This window comes from Hemiscyllium ocellatum, chromosome 7, assembly GCF_020745735.1.
Source record: "Hemiscyllium ocellatum isolate sHemOce1 chromosome 7, sHemOce1.pat.X.cur, whole genome shotgun sequence".
In the NCBI taxonomy this organism is placed as follows: domain Eukaryota; kingdom Metazoa; phylum Chordata; class Chondrichthyes; order Orectolobiformes; family Hemiscylliidae; genus Hemiscyllium; species Hemiscyllium ocellatum.
This window is the reverse complement of record NC_083407.1, coordinates 47,718,044-47,732,851: the sequence shown is the minus strand read 5'-3', so window position 1 is coordinate 47,732,851 and position 14,808 is coordinate 47,718,044. Positions and strand designations below refer to the sequence as shown.

Here is a 14,808-nt window from a genome sequence, read left to right as displayed (position 1 = left end):
CCAATGAGAAAAGGCCGAGCACTCTCAACCCATCCGCGTACGACCTATTCTCCATTCCAGGCAACTCTCTCACCATCAACTCTATTAATTTCCTTCAGGATCTTACATTCATCATAAGATCTCCACTAGTTTTTCAAAACTCTAATGGACAAATGCACAAGGTGTCTAACCATTCATCAATAGAAATCCCTTCATACCAGGAATCAGTCAAGTGAATCTTTTCTGAATTGATTCTACTGCAATTAAATGAACCATTTATCTATACTGCCTATTTCCTGTTAGCTAACCAATCAGCAATCCATGTTAATACTTTATGGAATCTTATCAAATGACTTCTGCAATCCAAGTGCATTACATCTACAGATTCTTCTTTATTAACAGGGGTTGCTATTTCCTCAAAAAACTTCAATAAATTAGTCAAACATGATTTCCCCCTACATAACACCATGTTGGTTCTGCCCAATTGCATGAGATGATTTAAGAAGTTTGACATAACCTGAAAGGTAAAAGGTAAAATCACCATAGCCCTACTGGACCATCGGGTTGCTATATCATTAGAGACAAATGATGGTTTAAGCTGAGGGTCACAATGCCTCAGGCAAGGGGAGAGGTGGAGAAGGAGAATCCTTCATGGTAACCCCAGCCAGTGGAGGAATTGGACTCATACTATTGACATTACTCTGCTTTGCAAACTAACTATCCAAGCTAACCAATCCCCATGGCTTGGTTATATAACTCCCTATGTCAACTATTTAACAACAGATTCAATAGATTTTTCAATGACACATGTTAAGCTATCTGGTCTATAGTCTCCTGCTTTCTGTTCCCTTCCTTTCTTGAATAACAAGTGCTATTTTCTAATCTGCGAGCGAATGTCTGGAGTATCATAAATTGCAACCAATGTATGTATGATTTTAGCAAGTACTTTTTTAAAATTCCAGCACAAGGGCCATCGATTCTGGGGAGTTGTCTACCTTCAGTTCTAACAGCCTTCTCATTAACCTCTTCACTTGTGATTGGAATTATTTTAAGTTCCTTCCTCGCTTTTACCTATTACTTTACAAGTATTTCTGGGATCTTACTTTCTGTCTTCCACAGTGAAGAAAGACCAAAATTTCCTTTCAACACTTTCATCATTTCCTTATTTTCCTTTACCAATTACTCTGACTCAATCTCTAAAAGACTCATGCTCACTTTAGTTACACTTTTCCTTTTTAAATACTTGGAGAACCTCTTGCTATCTGTTTCTATTTTTCTCTGTAGCTTTTCCTTATCCTGTAATTTCTCCCTTTGTTGGTCTTTCTTTTGCTGTTTTTCCAATTTCTATCTAATCTTGTGAGCAGCCACTAACCTTCAAGGAATTCGATTTTATTCCTTTCAATTAGAAATGACCTTTTAATTGTCTTAGTTTTAAGCAGTTAGTGTGTCCTCACAGACTAGAATAACCTGGCTAAGTGTTATTGAAATATTTTATAAAACGTCTGATACTGTATCTCCCTTTTCCACCTTTAACCTAATTTCACAGTTCACTTTAATCAACTCTATCTTTGCTACATTGCCTTAAATTCAATTTTGTTATGATTAGCAGTTCCTAGAGACTCTTTTAGTAAGATGTCATTAATTAACCCTGTCTTATAGCACATTGCGAGTTCTCACATCACCTCCTCTCCAGCTAGCTCAAGAGTTTGCTGTTTTAGGAAATTTTTCTAAATTGACTTTGTTATCTAATCTTCTATGCTAAATTTGCCATGCTGATTTTTCATTCAATCTATCTGTGGATTAAAATCGCCAATGCAAACTTCTTGCAAACTCTTTCTTGTAAGTTCTGTGCCCTGTTCTGTTAGTGTTACAGGACCTATAAAATACCTTTACAAACGAGTTCTTACTCTAGTTATTTCTTATCTCTACCCAAACTATACTACATCTTATCTTTGGAACATCTCTGCTCATGAAGGATGATATTATTACAATATTTGAAGCTATTTTCTTTCTTTGTGAATCATGCTTCATCCTCTTTCCCTTTGCTGGCAAAAGTTTAATTTGTCAGAAGTGGGGATGGAACTTCTGCAACTGGATCCCACCTGCAATTCCCTGACCCAATGAAACAGCAGTCCTTAGTTTGATTTCTGAAAGGCAATCATGTTTTTAATTCTTTCCTGATGGGAAAAAAATCAATCTAATACCCTAACATTTATACTCATTTTCTGATGGGCGTTTCTGGGACAGAGTATCACTCAGGTTCAAACCCTGTAAATGTTCCAAGCAAAATGCTACTTGAAGTATCATTCAGGATACATTAATTAAATATAATGATTCACAAGGAATTGAAATCAGTAGGTATATACAAAATTTAATTAATATGACAAAGAGAAGTACTCGTAAAGCTGAGAATGATTGGTCTCATTCTGTAATGTTTCATAATGTTGTTTTTCTTAGCCCAAGAATGTATTAATTAGAAGTGATGAAAGGTAAATTTGATCTTATGCAACATGAGAAATTAAAATCTTTAAACAAATTTAATGAGTAGACTAAAGTCCTCAATTGTACTTACACATTGGATACATTGTATGTAAATTTCAACAGTACGTACTTAAAGTTCCACAGTTTGCTTCATCACTATTATCATGACAGTCATTAACTCCATTGCAGCGATTGTAACTTGGCACACATTTTCCATTGGCACATGTGAAAGAAAAGAAGGCACACTGTTGTGTGGGTGGTTCACTCGATGGATCTTCAATGCAGTTAATGTTGTTGGAGTCAAGTTTCATTCCATAGGGGCAACCACAGACTCTCTGAGACCTGGGTATTGGGAAGCAAAAATGGCTACAGTCTCCATTGGGATTTGTCGGTTTGTTACAGTAGTTGGATCCTATATTATGAAAACAGCAAAATATCTGTCAAGCAGATGTATAAGAAAGCAAGATGTAAACATGAAAATTAATTAAAATAAATGTTTCTCAGTATTAAGTCAGGTGGAGGTTGTTAATAAGATTTGAAGTAAAAGTCCTTCAAAAATTCATTCCTGTTTTCAAATATGATAAATTCTTCACTAAACTTAAAATGAAGATATTCCCTTCCCTACCATCTACTGGCCCAATATTCCATTTGGGCCCAAAGATGAGAGTTAGTAGATTGAAAAGAAAGAAAAAAGGAAGACATTAACTTATGTAACATCTTTCACAACCACACAAAATCTCAAAGTGTTACACAGCTAATGAAGCACTCTGAAATAAAGTTATTATTGTAACATTAAAAAATTAGTTGTACACAGCAAACATTTCCAAAGAGCAAGTCGATCAAAACTGTTTTTTGTATTCCATTTTTGTAATGTTAATTAAGGCCAAACCAGGGACCACAGAAATACTGCTATAGAATTTTCATCATTGGGAGAGCAGACAGGACATCAGTTTAACAGCCCATCCAAAAGACAGCATCTCTGACTATGCAGCATCCTTTCACTTGTATATTGGAGAGTCAGTTCTGATTTTTGTGCTTGAGTTTTGGAGTGGGACTTGAACCAGCAAGGTTCTGTCTCAGAAGCACCTGACAGTTCTGAAATTTGGAATAGGGTTCTAAACTACTTGCGTTGTTTCATCATTTTCTAGCAGCAAAAGTATGGGTAACTTCTGCATCTTTTATGTCAAAAGTTCATTGATTCATTTATTACAGAATTTCACCCAGAAGACTATTCTACAGGCAGAATGGAATCTCCAACAGCTAAGGTGTGGCAATGCTCCATGGAGGTCTCTTGATTGGCTTCAACCTCTACGCAAAGCAAAATAATAAATCCAAACAGGTAACAATTACTTTTGTTCTTATTTGATGGAACGTCATTGCCACTTCATCTATTTCATTATGTAAAAGATTGTGAGATGCAATTTTCAAATGTGGTCTTCATTTAATGCTACATCAAATGGGGTTTCTGCACCACCTCAAATGCATTTGTAAAGCAGACTTGAGGTGTTAGACCTTGGTCTTTTGCAGAAATTCTTTTGTCAGTAATTTCAAATTTGAATCTGTTAGATTAGATCAATTAGATTTTGTAGATAATTTGATTACTTATACATACCAGTCTGTATAGAAGCATCAAATGATTTTACATGCATAATGTTGTTGATGCCTCTTCTGATAATAGACATCCCACCACCGTCTGCTTTCCGCACACGGACTATTGCGTTCAGCCTCCAGTCAGTAAAGTATGCATAATCTCCAGAGAAAAGACAATGAACAATTTAAGACCAAATTAGCTGCTGTTCAGCACAACAAAATGAACATAATTATTTAGCATGAAAACTTTACAATATATTTTCTCCTTCTTAAAATATGTTGAATGGCTTTGAGATTTCATAGGATAGTGACTTACCACCAAACACTGTAAGACCAAAGGGGTGTGACATTTGACTAATTTGACTGAGTGACTTTCTGTCTGAACCACTGAAGGAACTGTGCTCAATTTTATCAAAAAAGGCATCCACCCAATACAGACGAACAGAACTGAAAAAAAAGAAATTTTTGATTCAATTCAAGTGGGGACTAAATTCTATAAATTGAAGTGCTGAACAGAAAACATGCACACGCTTAGAGTCATAGAGTCATACAGTATGGAAACAAACTCTTCAGTCCAACCAATCCATACTGAACATAATCACAAAATAAACTAGTCCCACTTGCCTGCTCCTGAGCTATATCCCTCCAAACCTGTCCCATTCACGTATCTATTCAAATGTCTTTTAAATGTTGTAATTGTCCCCGCATTCATCACTTTCTCTGGAAGTTCATTCCACATGCAAACCACCCTCTGTGTAAAAAAATTGCCTCTTAAGTCATTTTTAAATCTCTCTCCTTTCACCTTAAAAATGTTCCCCCTACTCTTGAAATCCCCCATCCAAGGGAAAAGACATTACTCAAACTTTCCATAACTAGCATCATCCTGGTAAATCTCTTCTGAACCATTTCCAGCTAATAATATCCTTACCTATAACTGGACGACCAGAACTAGGCACAGTGTTCCAGAAGAGGCCTCACCACTGTCCAGTACAACCTCAACATGACTTCCTGGCTCCTAAACTCATAGGCCTGAGCAATGAGGGCAAGCATGCCAAATGTCTTTTTAACCACCCTGTCTACATGTAACACAAACTTCAAAGAATTATGTACCTGCACCCTTAGGTCCCTCTTTTCTACAACACCACACATTTTAAGTAAAGAAATTTAGCATTACAATAATCTAATGGCTGTCTCAAATAAATAAAAAGTGGTCATGAATTGACTACATAACATCAAAACCTAGAAACTAATAAGCCCTATATAAGTCCTACACGAGCCCTAAATATTGTGAGAATAAGTTATGAGTAATTTACACATTATTCTGCAACTATCATTCAAATTAAAATTCAATATGGATTGCAGAGTTACCAAAAAAATCTTTTATTTCTCTAATAGGTGAATGCCCACTGACAAATTTTTTCTTCATAGAATAGAAAGAATTGAATTTCTGTTTTACAACATACATGCAAGTACTTGTAGTAATTCAGAAAATAGCCAGGAAACCATATTTAAAAGGTGAATAATATAATTCCATTTAAAACTGAATTTTAAATTAATTATTACAGGGAAATAAAGGTAATTTCCTGCCTATATTTCAAAATGAAAGCTTTTATCCTGGATCTTCTGGTCACATGACAAATACTATTCCAAATTGCTATCACAGCCAACAACTGTCTGACTAAGATCCCTACATATAAAACTATTGGACAAGGCATGATCAGGTGAATGAGAGGCTTGAAAGTGCTAAATCATATATTTTCCCTTTCTAGCTCTGAGGAGTGATTTGACTATCCCATAATTGTTGGAAATCATTCTGCATGATGGAGAAATTTGTATCTTGCACCTGTAATTGGTGAAATATACCTTATCGAAGAATCTATATCAATTTGTTTTCAAGGCAATGTTCATATTCATTTCCTGAAATCATGAAAAATTCAGTACAAACATAAACACTGTCTGAAGTGCAAACTGAGTATTTGTTGACTGTTGGTAAATGTAAGAAAACATACAACGACTACTTTTGACAACTGTAAACTTAGCCTTACCTCCAGTCAATGGCAAGACCATTTGGCCAGCCCAGTGTTGTATTAACTATTGCCATTGCATTTGACCCATCACTCCAGGCTCTCATGATCTTTGCTGGTCTGTACCAGTCTGTCCAGAAGATATATCTGTGAATAGGTATTGAAGTGGTTAATCCAACAATTATGGATCGTACTGTAGTTAAGTGAAGCTCCAACTTAACCAATAAACATTACTCAAAATTCCACCCATGATGTTTCATGGACCTTTCAAGGAGCACCCCATCCAGACCCAGCTCCCCACCCTATCCCCATAACCTCTCATTTACCATGGCTTATCCACCTAACCTGCACATCCCTGAACACTGGGAGGAAACTATAGCACATGGAGGAACCCCACACAGATATGGAGAAAACATGCAAGTTCCACACAAATAATCACCAAATATATCTGGGTCCCTGATGCTGTGAGGGAGCAGTACTAACCACTGAACCAATATATCGCCCATTTAACAGGGAGAAAACTATCAATACTGCCTTTTTACTTTATTTACCCCATCAATGGATGCACAACAATGGATCTAGGATTATTCAAGTTCTCAACAATCGCTCTCCTGGATTTATCAGCTAGGCGCAGAACAGAAATGCTGCTGTAACGTGCATCAGTCCAGTAAAGATTTTTTGAAATCCAATCGAAAGCCAGATCTTCTACTCCATCCACTCTATTGGCAACTAGGATTTCCCGGTCTATATATCAGAAAGAAAACCAAGCATTATTCACTTTAACTCTCAGGGTTGATCACAAACAGGAACAAATGTCTACTCCAGGCTCTTGCATGAGATGTAGCAAGACAGTGCAAAAATAAGAATGGGAATGAAGGACAGAGAAAGAGGAAATGATTCAAATAACTTCAAATCCAGAGCCTTGAGCTGATTCATACAATCACCATTCCCTATGGCTATTTTTTAAAAACTACCTACCCCAGTACAAATGCTGTAAAGGGAATTCCACAGTAAAGCATTCCTGAATTAGGCAGAGCCCACCCTCAACCATAGTTGTCGAAGATAGATAAGTGCACCAAGTTTATTTGTTGATTGCATTAAAATATATCATTAATCTTTTGAGGGTGAAGTTGGTAGACTTACAAATATTAGGATATTTACTTCTAGCTATGAAATTATTCTTAAGTAAAAATCTAAGAGGATAGCAAGATGAGATTGTTTCCAAACATAAAATAATAAAAAAAATTTAATTAACAAATAAGACACAAATAGAAATTATCCACCTGCAAAACAATAAAAACCCCTCACTATGTAATATTTTTCACATTCACATCCAGTAAAATTACCACTGGTATGATTATTTATTGTTGATTATTCACATTGATCTTATTATTCATTACCTGTTCCGTCAATTTTCTGTTTATAGATCAGATCTGTCCTTGTATCAGAGAAAAAGATTGACTGTTCTGCTGCATCAAAATCAAGTCCCACAAAGTAAGAGGGGCTTGCTGTCACAGGCAAGATGATATCTTTCTGAGTGGAGATATTGAAAGGAATTCCACGAACAGCCAACTGGGATGAAAATAGTAGGAACTGGGTCACAGCTAAGGAAGATAGAACATAAACTGTTCAAAATCTAATTAAATGCAATATATCTAAGTCAAACTGAGCAGAATAGTAGAATAGAGACAATAACTGAACAAAAGTGGGTGAATAGAGGAGATGGCAGTGAAAATGATGGAGGGAAATAATGAAACTAAATCAGAGTAGAACGAGAAATTCCAGGAGCCAGAAGGGGAAGGGACAAAGAAGGTGATTGCTGTATAGAAGAAACAGCAGCAATAAAATAAAAGGAAAAGGAGAGAGGAGCAATGATGAAGCAAAAGAGTTTAACATTCAAACCCCTGGTACTATGCAAAGCTATATTTAAAAGGAACAGTAGATCATTACTTCAGATACTCTTTGCATTCACTCTTGGGAGTGAGCTTTGCTGGTTGGCCAGCATTTATTGTCCATCCCTAGATATCATTGAGAAGTAGATGGGAGCTGCCTTCATCAACTCCTACAGTTCATGTGATGCAGGTACACTCACAATGATGTTAGGGAGGGAATTCTAGTGTTCTAGCCTTCTCTTTTATCCATACTTCTGCCAGGGAATGTGGGCACCAGACTGACCTCACTATGTCAATCTCTTAAACATTTATCATTGAACGAACATACAGGGCTAAATCTCACCAGAATTTGGTTAAGTATAATTTTGTCAAGTTTTGTGGAAGTTTCTTTCTGCAAGGACTAGCAAATTTTCTCATGTTATTATCCCAAATTCATATCATTAACTTTGCACCATGCCATTATAGCATCCAATTTGCTTGATGCTACTCCAACTCTCCATGGACAAAAATACCCATCACTGCCTGCCAGGTCAACTGTCCGGCAGAACACCAAACAGTAGGAAGAAAGTAAATGACCTTCTCCGCTCAGGTAAAGTATGTGCCGCCATCTTCTCACTGCTACCTCACACTCACTCTATTCGTGCTCCTGCACCCAACTCGCACCAATGCACATGCTCCACCCCTCTCAATACTTCATGTAGCATCTTCTCTCACTTGTTCTCACCCCACCTTCTCCCTCCCCCACAATACCATGCCTCAGCACTGTCTACATATTCACTCTGAATACCCCTTCATTCCCCAATTGCACCAATGAAAACAGCTGTGCCACCCACTTTCATCACATTCAATCACTCCCTTACCTTCATTTTATGAGGAAATGACCCATAATGGGCAGAAAGTGCCTAAATAGGTGATGAAATATCCAATTTTCATCCCTTCATCCTCTTTTAGGAGAGAATCCTGAACATGGTCTCACCAAGCAGCCAACTAACTGTGCCCAAGCTGCTAGGCAGATATCAGAGGATACACTTGACTTACAGTGCCAGGATCCTCTGAATTAAGGGTTGTCTCATTTGACTTGATTGAGTTTTTTGAAGAAGTAACTGAAGAGGATTAATGAAAGAGTGATGGGCATGATCCATATGGACTTCAGTAAGGCATTTGACAAGGATTCTCACGATAGAATGGTTACCAAGGTTAGGTGTTATGGATAACAGGGAGAACTAGCCATTTGGATAAAGATCTGGCTCGAAGGTAGAAGACAGATGGTGGTTGTGGAAAGTTGCTTTTCAGACTGGAGGCCTGTGATCAGCAATGTGCTACAAGGATTGGTGCTGGATCCACTGTTTTTTTGTCATTTTTATAAATGATTTGGATGTGAACAAAGGAGGCATAGTTCGTAAGTTTGCAGATGACACCAAAATTGGAAGTGTAGTGGACAATGAAAAAGGTTACCTTAGAGTACAATGGGACCATAATCAGATGGGCCAATGAGCTGAGGAGTAGCAGATGGAGTTTAATTTCGATAAATGTGAGGTGCTGCATTTTGGAAAGGCACAACAGGGTAGGACCTATACATTTAATGGTAAGGCCCTGGAAAGTGTTGCTGAACAAAGAGACCTTGGAGTGCAGGTTCATCGTTCCTTGAAAACAGTGTCCTAGGTGATCAGCATAGTGAAGAAGTTGTTTGGTATGCTTGCCTTTATTGGTCAGCACATTGAATATATGAGTTGGGAGGTCATGTTGCAGCTGTACAAGACACTGGTTAAGCCACTTTTGGAATACAAAAGTGCAATTCTGGTCTCTCTGTTATAGGAAGGATGTTGTGAAACTTGAAAGGATTCAGAAAAGATTTACAAAAATGTTGCCAGGGTTGGAGAATTTGAGTTATAGGGAGAGACTGAATAGGCTGAGATTATTTTCCCTGGAACATCAGAGGTTGAGGGGTGACCTTATAAAAGTTTATAAAATCATGAAGGGCATATTTTCCCTGGAGTGGGGGAGTCCAAAACTGAAGGGCATAAATTTAAGGTGACAGAGCAAGATTTAAAACAGGACCTAAGGGGCAACTTCTTTCACGCAGAGGGTGGTGCGTGCGTGGAATGAGTTGCCAAAGGAGGCTGGTACAATTACAACATTTAAAAGGCATCTGGATGGGTATATGAATGGGAAGTGTTTCAAGGGATATGGGTCAAATGCTAGCAAATGGGACGAGATTATTTTAGGCTTTCTGGCCAGCATGGATAAGTTGGACTAAAGGGCCTGTTTCCATGCTGTGCAGCTCTCTGACTCTGTGACTTGACTGAGGACTACGCCCCTTTGACTCTGAGACACAGCCATTTTCTAAAAGCACATGCAGTGTGTTTGCTACATAGACTGCTGGCAGATGGTGCTGGTGAGAGACTGGCTATAGTAACATGTGCACCCAATTAACTGATGACTACAGACAACCAAGACTTGCCACCTTGATTTGTATCAGCAAAGCAAGACAGAAGTTCCTTCATCCTGTAATTTCTAACTGAGCTGTCAAAGTGCAAAATGGTAAGGCAGTGACGCTGTGAGCATCCAAGTATGATCCAAGTAAATGAGCACTAAGAGAGCAAGTGAAGATACTCGAGATGCGCCCGACTACAACCCAGGAGCTGGATGCCTGTACCTGCATGAAAACATGCTGACTTAATCCAGCACTGAAAGGCAGAAATATACTGTCAGTGAATTTAAGGTGTGCAATGAAGGTAGGAGGGTAGGTATGTGTCAGATGCCACTGCTCTTGGACGTAACACACAAATGGTTGTTGCTCATGCAGTATGCCTTGAGACACTGGTGCTAGGTGTCCAAGACAGATGCCCAAAGGAGCAAGTTGTGAACTAGAGTTGCCAGATACTCATTGTGGCTTTCATATTGGGAATTCTCAGTGTCTAGCTTCTATCTGGTAGGTTGAAGAATGGGAGAATGTATCATGATCAGGCAATATTAAGTAATAATGAAGGTGATAATAAACAATTATCCCCACAAATAGGCATGACACATCTCACTAATGACAGGCTCATCACAATGGACGAGATTGGAAATGCGACATTTCGGTCTCTATATAACAAAGAAGAACAAAGAAAATTTACAGCCCAGTAATAGGCCCCTCGGCCCTCCAAGCCTGAGCTGATCCAAATGTACTGTCTAAACCTGTTGGTTAATTCCTAAGCATCTGTACCCCTCTACTCCCCACCTACTCATGCATTTATCCAGACGCATCTTAAATGAATCTACCGTGCCTGCCTCTACCACCTCTGCTGGCAACACATTCCAAACGCCCACCACCCTCTGTGTGAAGTACTTGCCGCGTGTATCCCCTTATTTCCACCTTTCACCTTGAAAGCGTGACCTCTTGTTATTGAATCCTTCAGCTTTGTGAAGGGCCAAACTCAAATCACACATGATCATCATAATCCAGTTCATTCAGAGCCTGGGAAACTTTGCTCACTAAAACAATTTTATTTAATTATGTAATTCATCGTATGCAAATTGACTGACCCATTTCCTCATATCAAAAAGTACAAACCCTTGCTCTAATATGCTTTGTGGTTGTAAAAGCTTATTCTTCCGTTCCTGACAGCAGTTTTTTAGTCGTAATATTTTTTGATGTGATATGCTTTTGATCTGACAGTCATTTCCCTGACTGTGCTTTCTTCACACAATGATATTTCTTACCATATCATTAATTGTCAAATTCATACAAAATTCTGAAATACTAGGAAGTTAATGAAGGTATATGTAAATATGCAACAGACAAGAATATTTCAATGGAAACGTATAGATTATCCTAAAGTTTCTCCTCAAAAAGTAAAAGAATTTTAGGACCATTCTCATACCGTAGCAATGTTTCCCATCATGGTGAAGATCAAAACCCAGTCTGCATCGACATCGGAAACCCAGGCCATCATTGTCAGTTGCATGGCTAAGGATGCAGATATGATCACATGCACCATTATTCCTGCCACATGGATTTCTCACTAAAATGTGTGCATACAAAACAAAAAATCAAATTTAAGTATTTTTAAAGGAAATGCCATGCTGCTCATATTACCTTGCAGGGTTCAAATGGTGTTCGAACAGTATGGAGTTAACTACTGTACTTTATCAATCACAGGAGGTCATGTTGCCTAATTATAATCTGGCTGAAAAACACTCAATTGACCAAATGATAGTTAAAACCTATTATTTTTCTAATCAACCAGTTCAGAAATTTTATTACACACTGCTGGAGCAGGTGGAGCTTGAATTCGCGTCTCCCAGTTCAGGGATAGGAAAGTGTCAATCTTATTCCTTCCTTTCTACATAAAATACATTTGCTCACCTGATAGGAAGTCCTAACAATTCTAAACAAACTTGTTGCAAGTTTTATATTAAGTTAACTAAAATGTGTAAAAAAAAAATCAAGTAAATATCTACAAAAATCCATGGATTAGCAAAGGCTGATGAATTAACACAAAAATGCAACTGCTAACTAACAATTGGGTAACTTTTGATTTCTGAAAAATCTATTGCATGCATCAATTATATTTGATTTGAAAGCAGCAGCATTCTAAGTCTGTATTCCAAATATCAATCCAGATATAAAATAATCAAATGCATAGTTGCTATAAAAGTTATTTTTTCAGTTTGCTATAAGTACAACATATAGATTAGCATTAGTTTCACTTTTGAAGGAGATAAGAGAAAAAAGAACATGCTTTCCTTGTTATTAAGTTATCACCTCGAACTGAATAGCATGTGTACAATTTCAAAGTTGTGGATGATATAAAAATTGACAATGTAGCAAGCATGGAGCATTTTATAGCAGACTTTAGTATGACATATGCAGACTTTTGAAATGACTGGCAGATGCAATTTAGCATAGTTGTGCAGTGGTTCAAAAACAACAATGTGAAGACTAACTGTCCTGATTGGCTACAAAAACAGAGGAACTAGAACATATATCGACACCATTCTAAAGGGGGAAAGATATATTGATAAGATGATTAAGGAAGCATTTGGCCACAAAGCTTTGTAAGGTGGGCATTGAATAGAAATACAAGAGAGCCATCCCACACCTAGATAGGATAGAGATTTATCAGGGTGATATCAGAGATGTGGAAGCTCTATTTTGTAAAACAAAAATTGGAAAAACTGAGATTGTTCCCATTTAAACTTAGTAAGTTAACAGAAAATGTGGAGTTTTCCAAAATTGTGGAGTGTTTTGTAAGGAGAAATTTCTGGCTCTCGTAATTGGATTGATAGCCAGAGATCAAAGCCTTAATAATTGGCAAAAGCACTGAGGAAATGAGGAGCAATTGCTTTATGCACAGATTGTTAAGATTGAAAATATAGTAACTGAGAGTGTAGTGGAACTTTAAAACAGAAGTGATTATTCACCTGATGAGGAGTAATTTGCAGAATTATGAGAAGATGTTGTGGAACTAAACAGCAAAGTTCTTTCAAAGAACAGATATGACAGATGAAATATCCTCTTCCAATAATTTAGGGTGTTATGCTTCTGTGCTGAGGTGAAGGCCTTTTAAAATAATTGCTGATCACAAGTCCCAACTAAATTAATCCACTTTCAACAATTTGCATTTCTTTGGAGCCTTTAATATAGCAAACCATTCCAAGGGACCCCATAGGAGCTTAATCATGCAAGATTTATAACACGTCATAGAAAGAGACATTAAAACAGACAAACAAAAATGGTGTCAAAGAGTAGATTTTAAGAGCTTTAATGAAGATAAACAAGTGCAAATACTTCTAATATGATGTTTTTCACAAAAAAATGTAAAAATTTTTTTTTGGAAATTTGGTGTATTTTTTAATTTGTTTAACAATAAATTGAGCTCTTAGCACAATTACCAGCAGATACAATAGGATGATGACAATATAAATAACTTCAAATTGTTCACATCAAGTTAATTTCTGTGGCAATTTGCATTGTGTGAAGCTCCACAAGTGCAATTAAAGTGAAACCAATTGATTTTTATAAGTTTTTAAAATTCAGTTATAGCTTGTGCACTAAAATTTACTGTATCACTTTCAACCATGCATTAGAGTATGTAAATCAACTATTCTTCAAAATCTATGTAATATAATTAAACTTACCAAAAGGCTGTCTGAATGCATGATAAACTGTGACTCCAAATGGTCTCAAAGAAGATTGATGGAGAATTTGTGGGTTGTTTTCTGCAGACTTATTGGCTCTCATAAGTGCCATCTTTGTCCAATCAGTATAATATAATTTATCCTCAAAATTAGTTATTCCGAAAGGATGGGGAATAGCAGCACCTCCACTAACAATAGTTTTTCTGTGGAAAAGCAAGACAAAACATAAGTCACTGGCAAAAAGCTGCCAGACATTTATAAAGAATGTATCCTGTCAAATGTACCTATTTTCCTAATCAACATGTTCAGAGATGATATTACACACCTCTGGAGCAGGTGGGACTTGAACCTGGGCTACCTGGTCCTCTGTAGGGACACTACCACTCTGCCACAATTTGGAGATGCCGGTGTTGGACTGGGGTGTACACAGTTAAAAATCACACAACACCAGATTTCTCGACCAACAGGTTTAATTGGAAGCACACTAGCTTTCGGAGCGAAGGAGCGTCGCTCCGAAAGCTAGTGTGCTTCCAATTAAACCTGTTGGACTATAACCTGGTGTTGTGTGATTTTTAACTCTGCCACAAGAGGGCCTCCCCACTGAAATTAAATTCAAATGCATTGGATGCAACTGCAATATTCAACAGGATCATTAGAAATAAAGGAGTTGGGCGGCACATGACCTGACATCTCTGGTAACAGGATTCAAATTCCAA

The 14,808-nt window shown here is 37.4% G+C and overlaps 1 protein-coding gene across 1 annotated transcript in view; it reads right to left on the bottom strand.

The window, feature by feature from the left end:
- Positions 1-14,808, bottom strand: part of lrp2a (low density lipoprotein receptor-related protein 2a) — a 290,923-nt gene that overhangs the window by 202,141 nt on the left and 73,974 nt on the right. Inside the window, exons 16-23 of the mRNA XM_060827752.1 lie at positions 14,093-14,295; positions 11,833-11,973; positions 7,475-7,678; positions 6,626-6,818; positions 6,096-6,221; positions 4,367-4,497; positions 4,073-4,210; positions 2,591-2,872 (exon numbers count right to left, since the gene is read on the bottom strand). Coding sequence (XP_060683735.1) covers positions 2,591-2,872; positions 4,073-4,210; positions 4,367-4,497; positions 6,096-6,221; positions 6,626-6,818; positions 7,475-7,678; positions 11,833-11,973; positions 14,093-14,295 — 1,418 coding nt within the window. The remainder of the gene's footprint in view (positions 1-2,590; positions 2,873-4,072; positions 4,211-4,366; positions 4,498-6,095; positions 6,222-6,625; positions 6,819-7,474; positions 7,679-11,832; positions 11,974-14,092; positions 14,296-14,808) is intronic.